Genomic DNA, 17,008 nt, shown 5'->3' with positions numbered 1-17,008 from the left:
CAGTTGCAAGTAATAATTATGTGATATGTAATCAGTTACTTTTAAAAAGTAATTGTCCCAATACTGCAAGTTTATGCATTGATTAAGTCTGGTTCCTGCATTCTTTACGTTTTAGGTATGTTTCTGACTCCCTGTATTCACAGTCAGTCTCACAGGTCCCTAGTGGGATAGCATTCACACAATAAACACAGAAAGTCAGCCACTGTCAGTGGTAGATCTACACATGGTATCAGAATCACATTTTGGGTTTATAATCCTACTATGCAGTCCTATGTACTTTATAATATATATTTGTTTCTTACATGTAGCAAAACATGAAAATTACATACTTACCTGTATCATTGGCTTGTGAAGATGGAGTGCTAATATTATATCTGAATAACCTTAAGGTGACTAAATTAGCCATGTTAATGGTTTTAGCAATTTGGTTTTTTTACTAAATTTAGTACACGCTAAACCTCCTAATTGTGTATGGTGAATTAATTACATCAATTCACTAATTCATAAAATTGCTAAATTTTGTATGCACTACTTTTGCCAATGTACATAATTGCTAAATTTTGTGTATCACTAAATTTAGTCCCTCAAGGTAACGGGTGATTGTAATTACTTCTTATAGTCATGTCACAACTAAATTGTAACCCTCAAGCTGTGTAGTAGCATCATGCTTCAGTGCCATATGTAGCACAGGGCCATCAGACTACTAAATCTCCTATCATATGGATTCTGTAATGACGATAATTTTTTACCATATACATTAACAAACCATGAAGTACCAAATTTACAAGTATGACACGTATAACAACTTAGCCTATATAACTCTAGTCAGAGCACTTATATATCCAGCCAAGTTTCTGTTATGTTAATGGAAGGAGGTATGGTAGGAACAAATCCAGTATCCTTAGACACAATGCAGTCATAGTGAAGATCCTCTGTGTGGTATAGTTCAAAATGACTGGGCACATTAAATTGTTCAGGAGAAATGTTGGAAACATTAAAACGTAAATGTTTCTTATTATTGAGAGGCTTAACACATGTCCATTTTCCTGTTCTGCTTCTAGATGAATATTCGTAAACAAAAATTGGGACTTGAAAGTAAGTTGCTGCAGCCATTAGCTCCACCTGTGTTCCCCAAGAGTTGTTATTTGACAGTAATTTTACATGGTCGTGGATAGATTGACTTTGGTTAGGTGTGAGATATACTTTAAATATGGTTGCATTTAGCATTTCAAAACCGCATATTAGCTGGCGTAAAATTAGATGTTGATCTTGGTTGTTGAAAACATGTTGTGATAAACAGCGAAACAAACAATTACCATCTCCAATAATATGCTTGATTTCCCTATTATTGAAGGTTGAATTTTTTGCGTTTTCTGTAACCTATTCAAAAGTAATAGTACTAGGTAATTTCATTTTAGTGCTACTGACCTTAATGTCATCCACGCTGTTTACATTTGTACAGCCAGTTCCATTCTTCTGCAGGAAAATATGCAGTACATTGCAGTAATACATTATCATTACAAGGATATTATTTACTAACCTTTTCTACATTCTGACAGTGTGTGGTTGGTTGTAGCTGCACACAAATCCTCTTAATACAGCATCTCTTCTTTTTCCCTGGCCCTCCAAACTTGATCATGTCCTTACAATTTAGACATTGTCCACAGTCTGCGAGACAACATCCTGAGCACAAACCACACCTTCGTTTTCTCATAGGACCTAAAGTTGCAAATGAGTGTGTATGTGTATGTATGAATAAATAGTGTGTACATGTTTGTATGTGTGCGTGTGTGTGTGTGCGTGTGTTTGTGCATGTGTGTGTGCGTGTGGTGTGTGAGGCAGCATAGACAAGTGTTGGCCTGCTAATCAGGAATAATTCCCAGTTGTGCCAATTAATTTTGGTGCTGTTGTTTCCTTGAGCAAGAAACTTTACTCACATTGCTCCAGTCTACCCAGCTGTTAATGGGGACCTGGTGGTCTGGTTACGAGACCTCCTGTGCATTCCAGGAGGATTGCCTGCACAAGAATAAAGTGCCCGAGTGGCGTACAGGCATCCTAGTGTTAGTTCGCTTGGCAGCAATAGCTGTGATTCGCACGGCTGTCAAAGGCTTTACTTTGCTTTGGATTTTTTTTGGCTACACTTGTAGTACAGTAGCCTATAACGTCAATTTAAAACAACACTGTTTAAACAAGTGAAACCTAAACACAAAGTGATACCTGCATGACCAATAATGACAACAAATATATACTGATTTAGGCCATCATGGTACTCTGTTTCCAGTTTATGTGTTGTCTATACTTAAACTAATAGTACTAACGTAAGTGTCCTATGTTTTCATACATATCAAATTTCACAAGTTGCACTATCTGTGACCATCTCAGTGAAAACCCATCTAGCATGCATAGTAAGAAAAATGAATTTTTTTTAAAAATTGTGAAATTACGTGTGTTACAAAGAAAATTTGTGCAAGTTATAGTTGAGCCATTACTCAAGAAAGGAAGTCTTAAATTGATTAAACCAATACACCATCTTATTCACCTACTCAAGGGGAGTTGGTTCAACTCTGTAGACTAATCCAAACGGAAGTTATGGCTGCAAATGTAAGCACCTGTAGTGTATTTTTAGTATAGTCACTGTACAATTTGATTTCCTTGTTCTCCCTACTTTCTAGCGCTGTAATTCCAAAACTACTCACCATAATTGACCAAAACTTTGGCGAACCATTCCTTGGACAATGCAGATATTGTTGAGAAAATAAAAAGAAATTCGAAAGTTGTGTGGGGTTTTTGCTGAGATGGTCACATATACACATTGGCTGAAAATATTATGGAGCTATATGTATGATCAAAACACATGGTAGTGTGTCGTGTGGCCCAAGAAGCCGGCGCGTAACACCCGTGAGTATATTGACAGGAAGGAAGAAAACGCAATTTTCGCACCTCCGTAGCTCTGTGCTGCCTTGATGAAACAAGACGATGTTTGCTGTGGACACTCCCTCCACCTTCAGCACTCCACATTCCAAATTTGAGCGAAATTGCTTCAAGCGTTCCCGAGATATGCGACTTCAAAAATTGGCTTAGTTTCTTCGGGGTTTTTTTTCTTCTTATTTTCTTCCTCTTTTCGCACACTTACAAAAACTGCTATAAAACGCGAACGCCATATCCAATTTCCTTGAAATTTGGCACACTGTAGCGGGGTATAAAGGCGCATCTCTGTACCAACATTGGCTAGGATACGATAAACAGGGAAAGAGTTATGATCGATTATTCACGAAAAATAACACCAATATGTTGTCACGCCTACAGGGTAAACCGCGTATGGGAAGAAGCTGAAAATCAGTGGGTGAATAGGTTAACTATTGAACCTCAAACCTTTTGTGGTTTGTAAGAAATCGAGCTAAAAACCGGGAAGATACAACGAAAAAACCAACAGTGTGTAACAATTATGCAATCGAGATTAGCTAATAAAAAACGATTACTTGCCACGCCTACCAGATAAACCGCTTGGGGTAATGCTTTGAAAATCGCTGTATAGATGGAGTAATCATCTTAGAAAAGCTCTTCAATGGTGTAGAAGAATCAGACTTAAAGCCACGGAGGTATAACACGAAATCCAACTTGGTGCAGCAAGTGCGAGATCGAGATACTCTAATAGAGCGGTCATCCTAATAGAGCAGTCATCCTAATAGAGCAGTCACCCTGAAGAGAATTCAAGAGATCAGCTAGAAACAGGTAACCTGTATAGAGATCAGCTACAAACAATTCACCCTGTAGAGTGATCAGCTACAAACAATTCACCCTGTAGAGAGATCAGCTAGAAGAAGTTACCTTGTAGGGAGTTCATGCAACTATGGAAAGAGATAGTTCAGCTAGAAGAAATCACCTTGTAGAGTTCAGCTACAAAGAAACTACCATGTAGACAGTTCAACTACAAACAAATCGTCCTGTAGAAAGATCAATAGAAGAAGTTACCTTATAGATAGTTCAGCTACAAAGAAACCATCATGTAGAGAAATTCAGCTGCAAAAAAATCACCTGTAGAGAGTTCAATTACAAACAAATCTCCCTGTAGAGAGATCACCTAGAAGAAATTATCTTGTAGAGAGTTCATCTATAAACAAATCACCCTGTAGAAAGATCAGCTAGAAGGAGTCACCTTGTAGAGAGTTCAGTTACAAAGAAACCATCATGTAGAGAGTTCAGCTGCAAACAAATCTCCCTGTAGAGAGATCAGCTAGAAGAAGTTACCTTGTAGAGAGTTCAGCTACAAAGAAACCATCATGTAGAGAGTTCAGCTGCAAACAAATCACCTGTAGAAAGATCAGCTAGAAGAAGTCACCTTGTAGAGAGTTCAGTTACAAAGAAACGTTCAGCTGCAAACAAATCACCTGTAGAGAGAGTTAAGCTACAAACAAATCATCCTGTAGAAAGATCAACTAGAAGAAGTTACCTTGTAGAGAGTTCAGCTACAAAGAAACCATCATGTAGAGAGTTCAGCTGCAAACAAATCACCTGTAGAAAGATCAGCTAGAAGAAGTCACCTTGTAGAGAGTTCAGTTACAAAGAAACATTCAGCTGCAAACAAATCACCTGTAGAGAGTTAAGCTACAAACAAATCTCCCTGTAGAGAGATCAGCTAGAAGAAGTTTCCTTGTAGAGAGTTCAGCTAAAAACAAATCACCCTCTAGAAAGATCAGCTAGAAGAAGTCACCTTGTAGAGAGTTCAGTTACAAAGAAACCACCACGTAGAGAGTTCAGCTACAAACTAGTGACCTTGTAGAGACATCAGTTACCTTGTAGAGAGTTCAGCTCCAAAGAAACCATCATGTAGAGAGTTCAGCTGCAAACAAATCACCTGTAGAGAGTTCAGCTACAAACAAATCACCCTGTAGAAAGATCAGCTAGAAGAAGTCACCTTGTAGAGAGTTCAGCTACAAAGAAACGTTCAGCTGCAAACAAATCACCTGTAGAGAGTTAAGCTACAAACAAATCTCCCTGTAGAGAGATCAGCTAGAAGAAGTTTCCTTGTAGAGAGTTCAGCTAAAAACAAATCACCCTCTAGAAAGATCAGCTAGAAGAAGTCACCTTGTAGAGAGTTCAGTTACAAAGAAACCACCACGTAGAGTGTTCAGCTACAAACTAGTGACCTTGTAGAGACATCAGTTACCTTGTAGAGAGTTAAGCTACAAAGAAACCATCATGTAGAGAGTTCAGCTGCAAACAAATCACCTGTAGAGAGTTCAGCTACAAACAAATCACCCTGTAGAAAGATCAGCTAGAAGAAGTCACCTTGTAGAGAGTTCAGCTACAAAGAACCATCATGTAGAGAGTTCAGCTGCAAAGAAATCACCTGTAGAGAGTTCAGCTACAAACAAATCTCCCTGTAGAGAGATCAGCTAGAAGAAGTTTCCTTGTATAGAGTTCAGCTACAAACAAATCACCCTGTAGATAGATCAGCTAGAAGAAGTTACCTTGTGGAGAGTTCAGCTACAAAGAAACCATCATGTAGAGAGTTCAGCTGTAAACAAATCACCTGTAGAGAGTTCAGCTACAAACAAATCACCCTGTAGAAAGATAAGCTAGAAGAAGTTACCTTGTAGAGAGTTCAGCTACAAAGAAACCATCATGTAGAGAGTTCAGCTGCAAACAAATCACCTGTAGAGAGTTCAGCTACAAACAAATCTCCCTGTAGAGAGATCAGCTAGAAGAAATTACCTTGTAGAGAGTTCAGTTACAAAGAAACCATCATGTAGAGAGTTCAGCTGCAAACAAATCACCTGTAGAGAGTTCAGCTACAAACAAATCTCCCTGTAGAGAGATCAGCTAGAATAAGTTTCCTTGTAGAGAGTTCAGCTACAAACAAATCACCCTGTAGAAAGATCAGTTAGAAGAAGTTACCTTGTAGAGAGTTCAGCTACAAAGAAAGCATCATGTAGAGAGTTCAGCTGCAAAGAAATCACCTGTAGAGAGTTCAGCTACAAACAAATCTCCCTGTAGAGAGATCAGCTAGAAGAAGTTTCCTTGTATAGAGTTCAGCTACAAACAAATCACCCTCTAGAAAGATCAGCTAGAAGAAGTCACCTTGTAGAGAGTTCAGTTACAAAGAAACCACCACGTAGAGAGTTCAGCTACAAACTAGTGATCTTGTAGAGACATCAGTTACCTTGTAGAGAGTTCAGCTACAAGGTTACATCTTTGCTGGGAGCCTGTGTGAGAAAATGCATATATTTAATGTGGATAAACAGGCAATATCAATTAATAATACCTTCATTATCGCATTATTCTGGTAGTGTTTACCAGTCTGCTTTTGTCAGTCATCATCACCACCCAGAAAAAAGTAGATATTGAAGATATACATAAGCTAGATCATGATCAGAGATGTGCATAATATAATTCTTACCGAATCATAATCTTGACCTGCAGCACCATTGCTCACAGTCTATAACATTACAAGAAATATGTGGCCAAAAACTGAACATGTATGTACGTGTTTACCTTAACTAAAACATTTTTCTGGTATTGTTTACCAGTTTCGCATCCACTGTTATAGTAGTTGTCATAATCATAATCCAGATCAGAATACTTAAGTAGAGTGAAACATATCAATTCACTGTGATAAAATTAATACAGACTTCAACACTAGACTGGAATGATGTATCGTAATAATCATCATACAAGTTATTGTCGCCACAAAATGTTCCAGTACCATGAGGTTGCTGTAAATATAATTACATTAAATACATAATTATGTATACTGTACAAAAATGCATGCATGACACTAATAGCATACCATAGAGGATCCCGCATATGGATTGCATTGGTATGTGCTACTCATCTTGAAATGCTATAATGTATAGACATCAACACACTATTTTATGCTTAATTCATGTACGTACCTCATCATTAAAGGAATAGACATGTCTTGTCTGGGAACTGGAAGGTTTGCTCCATATACATACAATGTACACTGTTATAACAAAATTGTAATATGTGCCCTTGTGTACCTCAGCTGAAGATACTCTTGAGGACTGATCTGTGGGCAATGAACAATGGCAAAAAAATGTGTGTGTACAAGCATACAAGCGTAGCTACAAGCATATAATAGTATTCCAACAAATAGTCAGAAATGCACCTTTCATTGTAGAATGCTGCTTCTTTAAGGTACGAAGTTCTTCTTCTAGAGCTGTGATAGTTGTCTTGTCTTAATAATTCAGAAAAGAAAACATGAAAGATAATACTTTTCAGAATACTATACAACAAAATCATATTATTATGGTACACGTATAATCACAAAACTAAAGATGTTGACAATCACAGAAGCATTATGGGTATGCATGAAGGCTGTACTACAGCAACTATAATCCTACAATAGTGACTTGTGGTATTATACTTTTATAGCCATAAATTTTATCTCTGTAGTTATAATAGGTACCAGACATGCATACTTGGTCAATTAAAGAGGCTATAATAATACTTTACACAACTGTACTTTATGTTGCAAGTATAACTTCTGTTCTAGACATACTGAGCACACATACACCACCGAGTGATTGATAATGTCAACAATTGCAGCACAGTTACCCTTTTGACACTGCTGAGTTAGCATTTTTAACTCATCTTGTGAAGAATCATCTATGGATAAAATTTAATAGCTAGCTTGCATAGTTGAACATAATTACAAATGCCTACACACCACTGAACATATTTATGCATGCACCAAACACACCCTGCAGCCATACATAGCTACAACTATTTAAAACATGCATGACAGCTATTATGTGTTGTGTGCAAAACACTATGTACCTTTCTTCTGTTGCTGCTTTTCTTCTAACATGAATTCAGAATCAACTACAAGAGAAACAATGGTACATAATAACTGTACAGTGATACCAACATATGCACCACTAAAATGATCACAACTCACCTAACCACTACTCATTAAGTTATTAAAGTATGACAGATGGTGTCTATGGCAAATAGAAAACACTGACCTTCCTGATGTTGACTCTGACTCGACTCATCTTGTGAAGAATCAACTAAATGAGGATAGCTATATTAACAATTACAGCATATTGTTATGTATCATTTCCCCACACATGCATGGTTCCGGTTATACAACTTGTTTGTAGCCACACATATATATAGCTTACATATTTTCTTGGCTCTCTGCTTGGCTGATTCAATTTTAGACCACACAACATTTGACTTAGGTTTCTTAGCTGGCATCTGAGTTTGCTTGGCTGACTTCAATTTTCTTTTTTTGAAACTTCTTGTTTCTCAGCACTGCAACTGGTGACTCTAGCATCATCCAATGTAAGAATGTCTTCTCTAGTGAGTGTCCCAGCCAACAACTTATCTAAGTCACGGTTAAGCTCCTGCCTGTCATCTATATGGGTCAGTCAGTATGAGGCTACTGTGAGGCGTATATCAGTACACATGCATGCATATAGCACAATATAGCTACACTGCACACTCATACACAATATCATGTACAACATCTACATAGCTATGATAACCCATAAATATCTAGCATTATCCATGCGTGGATTCCTACTTCCTATTGCACATGTATAAGTTCTCTCACCTGACATCTTCAACACCTCTGCCTCATAATACTTTCCTGCCCATTTGAAATCCCCAAACACGCCAGTATACACGTTGGTTCCCTTTCTTGCAGAGGAAATTGGCTCGATGCTGATTTTTTCATCTAAAAGCCATCGCAATAGAACAAAACTGTTAGTCTTAGACATCAGTGCCACGGTTATAGGTCAAAGGTGCTCCTGTACAAGTCTTACGTACGTAGCTATGTAGCTATAACTGTATAGGTAAGGCTGCACACCAACTCAAACAGACGAGACTACTAGAAGGTTGGACTTCCCGCCAAAACAGAGGCTGTCCTTATACTTAGTATTTCCTCGAATATGTCTATAATGACGTAATGCACGGTTACAATTTAATTTATGACGTAATATGCGGTACACCCCCCGCCGAGCAAACTGCTAGGAAGATCATAATGATCATTGTGACTGAGCCTATTCTCTTGTTCCCTAATGGCCGGCAGACGAACATACAACGAACACTTACTCTATTCAGACCCATTTTCAAAATCAGTGGCGAGTAGAACTACTAGGTATCGGAGGAAGAGAGAGCGAAATGCAATGGTGGTGAATGATATAGCTCCAGACGCGACCGAGGCCCCGATTGAACCCTGTGATTATGATGCACCTTGTTCATTTCATGCAGACTTACAGAGCCAAGAGCAAACGATTCGTACCCCTTACATGAACACTATAATGGAACAAGTAGAGTTGGCGGAACACTCGGAGTTACAATTAAGACACGGAACACGAAGAGGATCATGAGGCAGGGATCTAACTTTACTATGATAAATGGGCTACCTGAAGATAGCGATCAAGAACTCCTCACTGAAACAGCATACTTACTAGGAGATTTCTATTCAGAAGAGATATCAGATAATGCCATTTCAGAAGAAGATTTCACCATTGATGTTGGGGCTGAGGCTGTTATTCCTAGTTCAGTAGATGATGATCAGCTTTCAAGTGCTCCCACTGACTTAGATACGATAGTGTCCAATAATCCAGTATTATTTAACGATTGCCCACTTTCTCTATCAACAAGTACGATACTGATCAAAAAATTTCAATTAAGGCGGCATAAACTTTCACAAGAAGCACTGAGTGACATGTTAGAACTGATGAAATTGCATTTTCCAGTTGCAAATAATTTTCCGGGATCACTATACTTGTTCAATAAAGAATTACCTTTCGATAGCAATGGTTTAGAATTTGTTTATTTTTGCAGCCACTGTTTTAGTGAAATAACAGAGTCAGCTGAATGTTGTATCCACTGTAATAAACTTCTTTGTGATAAGGGGAGTATTTCTTCATTTATTGAAGTGCCCTTACAATCACAGCTGATTACACTCCTTCAAAGTACGTAATATATAATTAAGCTACGTATATGTATATAGTAAACAGTGTAGTTGCATATTATGCATACACATGCGTATACCATACATACTCTATAGTTTTCCAATTTTTCTGTCTGTTGCAATAATATTATAAGTGTAGCTTCGATCATTACATGCATGTACATGCATTTTGTTTCTATTGCAGCTACATACATATATTATGTAAGTTAAGTTTGTACATGCATGTGATATACTTTCTACAGGAAAAGATATATACAAAACAATTGAAAATTTTCCAAGGAAAAAGACAAAAGATGCATATTGTGACATAAAGGATGGCTTTGTGTATCAGCAACTGGTTTCCAATGGTTTTTTATCAAAGTCAAATAATATATCTTTTCAGCTGAACACTGATGGGGTTCCTGTGTTTAAATCCTCAGGATGTTCATTTTGGCCAATACATTTACTAATTAATGAATTACCGCCATCTATTAGGTAAGACACATATCTAATAGGTATACACTTATGTATATCCTTAAAATAATAATGTGTATAATTTTATATTACTATATAGGTCCCTGAAAGAGAACAGATTAATAGCCGGGATATGGTATGGTAGTAGTAAACCAGATATGTCTCTTTTCTTAAAACCACTGGCTGAGACTTTGAAGTTGCTTTACAGTGAAGGTGCTATACGTTCATGTGGTCTTAAGTGCATATACTCTGTCTTTTTCAGGAGTACACATATCTATTCCCAGCAGAGAAATGATAACATGTTGTGCTGTACTCGTATGCCTAACCTGTGATATGCCAGCAAAAGCTCAAGTTTTAAACATCACCCGATACAATGACTTTTATGGTTGCAGTCTCTGCAAGCAGAAAGGCAAGGATATACATTATTATTAGGGATGCAACAATACGGGTAAATAACATATTGCGTATTGCCTTAAAAAAATATTGCAATATATTGCTATATTGCAATATTTGGAATAGAGCCTTTGGTGATGTTGAAGTGCTATACTTGTGTAAATAACTCATGGATTTAAGTTTCATAAGATACAGCAAATAGCAATAGTGTCATGTGGTGTACACCCATCAGTCAAAAGCTGCTAATAATGGCAACAGTTATTAAATAGGTATTACAGTACAAGTAGGCAGTACTACAACTAACACTGTTTGTTTAGGATATATGGCTTCTAAAACACCAACAATTACATTCTGGCGGCTTTGATGCCCGCCCTCCAGGAGGGTGGCAGCTGAATAGGCTAATTATCTACAAGCCACAGCCCATTACAACCCTGCAATATTATGAAATATATTGTAACAGCAATATATTGCAATATATCGATATGTTTCATCACACATATTGTATTGTATTGCGATAAAAAATATTGCAATATATTGATATATTGTTGCACCCCTAATTATTATAGTATTATGCTACTTAATTTACAAGTCAACAGTGTCACGACCTAAGCTTCCGTACAGTGTGTAGCAAAAAAATAGTGATCATGAGAATGACCAAAATTAATGACACACATTAAACAAGAGATACAACATTCACATAACTCTGCTGTCATGAAGTCTATCTTGTACATTTGTTTAGTAGATAATATGCAGGTGAACCCTATATAAATGAAAAAGAAATGAGCATGTTTGCAATACTGTAATGACATATAATAACAAGGGCGTAACCAGAAATTTAAAATAGGTGAGGCAGACTCCAGGGGCAGCTCTAGGATTTTGCTAAGGGTACTAGAAGTGGTAGAAGTGACCACACAGTGTGCGAAGCACACTCTGCGAAATGTGAAGGATTTTGCCTTCTAGGGGGGTCTGGGGGCATGCCCCCCCCAGGAAATTTTTAAAAATTAGGTGTTTCAAGTTTGAATCTGGAGGCAATTTTAGTCATACTATGGTAATAATTATTGTAAAGAATGTGCACTGGAAAATTAATACAATTATTATGTACAATAGCTTATATACCTTCTGTAAGTGCATGCCCCTTCGAGTTTTGAACTGTCAAAGAAGCACTTGGTTAAAGCTCAGGTGTTGACTCAGGCTGAGAAGAATGAGCAGCAGACCCTAAGCTACAAGCATAAAGGGCATTACTTAATCTATAAGGCAAAGCTATTCCCTAGATTAGTTAGTTATTACTAGTCTATTATATGCATGCAAACTAGCATTGGTGTGGTTATAATAGAATACTTTGGAATTGATTATAATGACACTAATACCTAGAAATAACTAAACTCAACCCATAAATGTAGAATGGTCTTTTGGTGCTTCTTTTATGGTTGTTGTGACCATAGGCGTAGCAAGATATTTTTAGATAGGGGGCCAGCTCTAGTTTAGTGTTGAAGAACAAAAAAGTCAAAACCTACTAAGAATGGCTGCCCTCCACTAATAATAATTTGTATCACTGATAAAGTACATAAAAATCCTTATTCACAACTTCATAGTTTGCCACACTGCTTCTATGAATACTGCGACTGCTTTATTAGAGTAAGTGACTGCTCTATTAGAGTATATCGATCTTTTTTGAATTTACAATCATAAAATCACAAGGGGGCTCCAGCTCCTCTTGCTCCCCGGATTGCTACGCCCATGGTTGTGACTCAATGTGGTCCTCACTCTGATCATCCATTTTTAGTAACAAAAAAAGAATCGCCTAACTATTCAAAAAAAATTCTAATAAGTGCCAACTGTTGTTTGTAACGAAGCAGTACCGAGGGTAATCTGCTATAGATGGATTTGTACTAATTTCCATGGTAAGTTGCACTAAATAACATATAAATTGTTGCAACATTAAGTTTCAAGTATCAAACAGTCCACTACTAGCTTCTCACTTCAATTACTAATATTTGGTGAGGCAGCTGCCTCACCTGCCTACATGGTAGGTACGCCCCTGAATAAATGTAAGAATATGTACTTAAAGCTAATTAGCAAGGACTATGCACCTTCACTGTACTTCTTGGCACCGTGCAAGGTGTATGCTCCAGGTCCCATGGCAAGTGTGTATGTAAGCAGACTAATTATTTTTGTGATTACTTGGTAGCAGTGTAATTTGTCAGGTTTCTTCTTCAGTTTCTCTTTCAGAAAGGAAGTTGTCAAGTATAATCATATAAAATGCACTTTATCATCATGCAGGGAAAACTGTGAAGACTGGCCCTAGGGGAAGAGCTCAAGTTTTTCCCTTTGTTTTGGATGATCCAATAGGTCCAGCTAGAACCAGTGAAGAATCTAAAGCTTTTGCCAGAAAAGCTGCTGCTGAAGGAACTTCTGTTAGTGAGCATTAGTTGAGCATTAGCTATATTTTTTGTGCTGTTGATTCATGGTGTTAATACTGTAGGAATATGGAGTTAAAGGGCCATCGTGGCTTTCTGTGGTGCCCAAGTTTGACCTTGTTAAAGGAGTTACAATAGACTACATGCATTGTATACTGCTTGTAGTAACACGACTATTGTTGCGTTTGTGGTTTCAATCAAGTTATAAAGAAGTTTGGTATATTGGATCTAAAGTTAACATAGTGGATGAAAGACTAACTTCTATCCGTCCTACTAAGGAAATTCAAAGGACGCCTAGAAAGGTATCAACCACACTGAAGTAATGGAAAGGTATATAAATAGCACTTTCTTTAAACGTATAATACGTATTTATATTTCATTTAGCACATGAGTTACAAATGTGGCTACTACACTATAGCCCTGTTGTTCTTCATGGAATATTGCCAGATGCATACTATGAACATCACTTATTGCTAGTAGAAGGAACCTTTCTTTTACTTAAGGATTGTGTAAGCGATCAAGATCTTCAATACAGCTTCAGTTTGTTTAAACATTATTGTTATCTTTTCCCTTCATATTATGGTAAAAAATTGTGTAGTCACATACGTGTATGTATATTCTTGTGCTCTTCTGAAGGTGAGCGTTATTTGACAGTCTGTTTGCATTCTTTGATGCATCTACCAGACTGTGTGCGAAACCTTGGACCTTTATGGTCTCATTCCTGCTTTTTCTTTGAATCTGCAAATGGTGACTTACTCAAACTATTCAATGGCTCAACAGGAATAGAAAAGCAGGTATAAAAGATACGTAGTCTTACCAGGCCATTCAGTATATAATATGTTTCTACAGATAATAAAGCATATAAGTGAACTACAGAAGATACCAACATATGCTGAAACATTATTGGCCAATGATAGTCTGGAAATGGACTTCTATCATAAAATGTGCTCCAGTAGTAAAAGGTATATATTAAAATATCTATATGCTAAACTTAGTTTAATGTCACTTCTTAGCAACAAAAACACTGTGTCGATCACCGAATCAATCAGCATACTAGGAAAACCTCAAAGCATATGGTTGGATGATCAGGAGAAAGCTTTATTATTATCATTGAATATAAGTATAAATGCATGGACCAGTGTTGGTGTTTCCACAAATTTTGTTGCATGAAACCAACAGAGTGATCATAAAAGATTCAAGGAAAACATTAAGAAATGATTCTTGCTTTCTTTACAAAGTTGATGGCTCGGTTAATGTAGGGGTTTTACACAAGGTCATTTTAATACATAATGAAAACTGCTTTATCTTCTTCAATCGTCTTTCAACGTCACAAGAACAACTTTGCAATGAGCAGATCTCTTACTTAAATATAGATCATCATATTTATAAATGTTCTTTCAGGTACAGGATAAGTTCATAATTATTCGCAAAATAATAAACATTGTTTCTTTTAGGGGTAGCAGTCTTTGTGTAATGAAGCCACAAGATTTGATTGACAAATGTTTGATAATTAATGTCAAAGACTGTACAGACTCTGTGTATGTTAGCATATTTCCAAATTGTAAACTTCTAACATAGTAACTGTTTACATATGCCTTAAATTCATGAATATAGCTGTCGATGATCTTGAGGAAATGGATGTATATATGCCAGTGGTTGAAACAAAACTTATTGGGTTGGGTCAATGATGTCCTTTTTTATACATGCAAAGTATATAGTCACAAAATCACAAGTTGTGCCCTTTTCAAAGTTTATATATAACTCAGTGTATGTAATACTATGCTGTAGTGTAGGCACTTACTCAAGTATTTGCAGTTGGTTTCTTGTATGGCTTTTGGTGGTTATGTGAAGGAAATACTATTATCAAAATTAAATTCTCTAATAGGTTACCACAAATATGTGCTGTAATTATCTTTGCTTGTGTAAACTGAATACATCACTGAAATAGAGAAGAATTAATGCACATGACTTTGATGACAGTTCTTATGGGCAACAATGGAGATTCTGGGTAATGCAACAGAACAAATTCAGAGTTGGCTTGCTATTTTTTACATTGGGTGGGCTAAATTACTGTAACTAAATCAAAATGTGGTAAAAATCAAGAGCCGCATGGAAGTTTAGACTCTTGAGATTGTAATACTTTAAAATGTTACCCAATCATATGCTATAGTCTCACCACCAGACCACTGGTTGTGAGACTAATCCTAACTATTATTGCTAAGGTAACTACAACAACAGGGTCTGCACATGCCAGTAACAAAAGCATTCTGCATTATAGCTAGTCTTCTGTACTAGAAGATATCGGTGTCCACTACTAGCGTTTGCATGATGTTGCACGCATATATTGTATAAGCGCCAGGCTCCAATAAATTCCAAGGGCATTCTTACAAGAACTACAGCATGTGGTAACATGAGAATAAGGCTTCTCTAACAACTATATAAAACTGGCAACAAAATGATGTCAACAACAACACAATTCAACTGTTGGGAAGCTACATTCATGTCTAGATCTGGTAAACAGGTAGCTAGCTTTAATCTTCAACTAAAATAATTCGTTAGACCATGGCCGACCCACCCTGGCTTGAGAGTAATTTGAAATGCCTAGAATTAACATTAATCCTTTTGCTAGCTCATAAATGCATTTTAGCAGTTTAAAAATACAACTTTAACTCAAAATATATTGTGAACATGATCATGATGATCGCCATAATATATCTTTCATGCAAATCTGTGCTATATAGCTATAATGCATGCTAATTGCCATTATATGGCTACAAAACCAACATAGTGGTTACAGTGTCAAACAAGGTAGTTACAACCTTGAATTAGATCACCAAAAAAAATTTAAGGTGGTAATGCAGTGGTAATTTGGTTGTAACAAGGTGAACAGTTGTATAAACAATGTAGCCATTAGGTTGTTACAAGCAAATAACAACTATGTAATTTCTGTATGGGAAGTCCCATCATCGTAGCTTGTTTCAATTGTGAGTTATGATCGATTATCTAAGCACCTGTAATTTATTTCCCATATTGGTGCTGTGCAAATCAAGTTTATCACTGTCCCAACTGCCAAACGACCATTCACCACAAAAGGCCAAAACTTTGGCTGTCCACTTTTTTGTTACTATGGATTACAGAGATGCAATAAAATGGAATTTGAGGAATGTGCAAAAACGGCCGGTTTTTGCTCAGCCGGTCACATATAGTACCATCATACTGAATGATAACATTAGCAGCCACTATAAAGAAGGTACAAATTGACCACTTTGATCAGAAAATAACAGTAGTTCAACAGTGCCTTAGATTTGTACCATACATACAGGTGTATGGTATACATATTAATAGCTACTGTTGTAGTTAGAGGTATGGGTGAATATGATGCAATGTCCCACAGGTCGAGCAATTGGTGCAGAAAAACATTGACATTGATGGCATATTAAAAGTTCATCTACAATACAAAATTGACATTGATATCAGCATGTACAGTCCTATACATATCATGATGTTTAACTTATTTTCTGGTGACTTGAACATGGAGGTGATTTGCCCTACGAAAGTACCTTTAAACAAGCTGTCACTGAGTCTATAGGTATCTTTCAGGTTTCTGATAGCATAAACTGCTTGCACAGTTATAAAATTCGTCATAGTAGAAGAACAACGGATGGGGGTTCTAGTAAGTATACTTGTTTACTGGTCAAAACAAAAATAGCTTAGATGGTATTTTAAGATTCTATATCTTATAGCCTACAGTAGAACTGGGCAATAGTAAAAAAATATCAAGTAACGAGATATA

General features: G+C 36.8%; 2 protein-coding genes and 1 pseudogene across 2 annotated transcripts; 2 read left to right on the top strand and 1 right to left on the bottom strand.

Moving 5' to 3' along the window:
- Positions 1–259: 259 nt before the first annotated feature.
- Positions 260–8,320, bottom strand: LOC136256879 (uncharacterized). The gene is made up of 15 exons (XM_066049938.1): positions 8,151–8,320; positions 7,992–8,036; positions 7,804–7,848; positions 7,582–7,632; positions 7,133–7,201; positions 6,897–7,033; positions 6,791–6,844; positions 6,633–6,716; positions 6,496–6,582; positions 6,401–6,439; positions 6,266–6,304; positions 6,164–6,206; positions 1,541–1,719; positions 1,429–1,476; positions 260–1,380 (listed from the first exon to the last, which is right to left on the bottom strand). Exons 1-12 carry the CDS (start codon positions 8,224–8,226, stop codon positions 6,180–6,182), a joined length of 753 nt encoding a protein of 250 aa, XP_065906010.1. The 5' UTR covers positions 8,227–8,320; the 3' UTR covers positions 260–1,380; positions 1,429–1,476; positions 1,541–1,719; positions 6,164–6,179.
- Positions 8,321–8,845: 525 nt separating this feature from the next.
- Positions 8,846–10,871, top strand: LOC136256878 (uncharacterized). The gene is made up of 3 exons (XM_066049937.1): positions 8,846–9,953; positions 10,195–10,426; positions 10,506–10,871. The coding sequence occupies exons 1-3, from the start codon at positions 9,359–9,361 to the stop codon at positions 10,735–10,737; spliced, it is 1,059 nt and encodes a 352-aa protein (XP_065906009.1). The 5' UTR covers positions 8,846–9,358; the 3' UTR covers positions 10,738–10,871.
- Positions 10,872–12,535: 1,664 nt separating this feature from the next.
- On the top strand, positions 12,536–14,820 carry LOC136256427 (uncharacterized; annotated as a pseudogene).
- The last annotated feature ends 2,188 nt before the right edge of the window (positions 14,821–17,008 follow it).

The sequence above is a fragment of the Dysidea avara genome, chromosome 5 (assembly GCF_963678975.1).
Source record: "Dysidea avara chromosome 5, odDysAvar1.4, whole genome shotgun sequence".
Lineage (NCBI taxonomy): Eukaryota > Metazoa > Porifera > Demospongiae > Dictyoceratida > Dysideidae > Dysidea > Dysidea avara.
Note: the sequence above shows the minus strand (reverse complement) of the source record. Positions and strands in the feature narration are given on the sequence as shown.

Bases quoted from the DNA above. Each gene is read 5' to 3' on its own strand.
- LOC136256878 (XM_066049937.1), top strand. From the start codon at position 9,359: ATGAGGCAGGGATCTAACTTTACTATGATAAATGGGCTACCTGAAGAT. The intron at 9,954-10,194 runs GTACGTAATATA...TACTTTCTACAG, and splicing joins GCTGATTACACTCCTTCAAA to GAAAAGATATATACAAAACA. The intron at 10,427-10,505 runs GTAAGACACATA...ATTACTATATAG, and splicing joins GAATTACCGCCATCTATTAG to GTCCCTGAAAGAGAACAGAT.
- LOC136256879 (XM_066049938.1), bottom strand. From the start codon at position 8,226: ATGCCAGCTAAGAAACCTAAGTCAAATGTTGTGTGGTCTAAAATTGAA. The intron at 7,633-7,803 runs GTACATAGTGTT...TTTTATCCATAG, and splicing joins AAAGCAGCAACAGAAGAAAG to ATGATTCTTCACAAGATGAG. The intron at 6,845-6,896 runs GTACGTACATGA...TATACATTATAG, and splicing joins TCTATTCCTTTAATGATGAG to CATTTCAAGATGAGTAGCAC.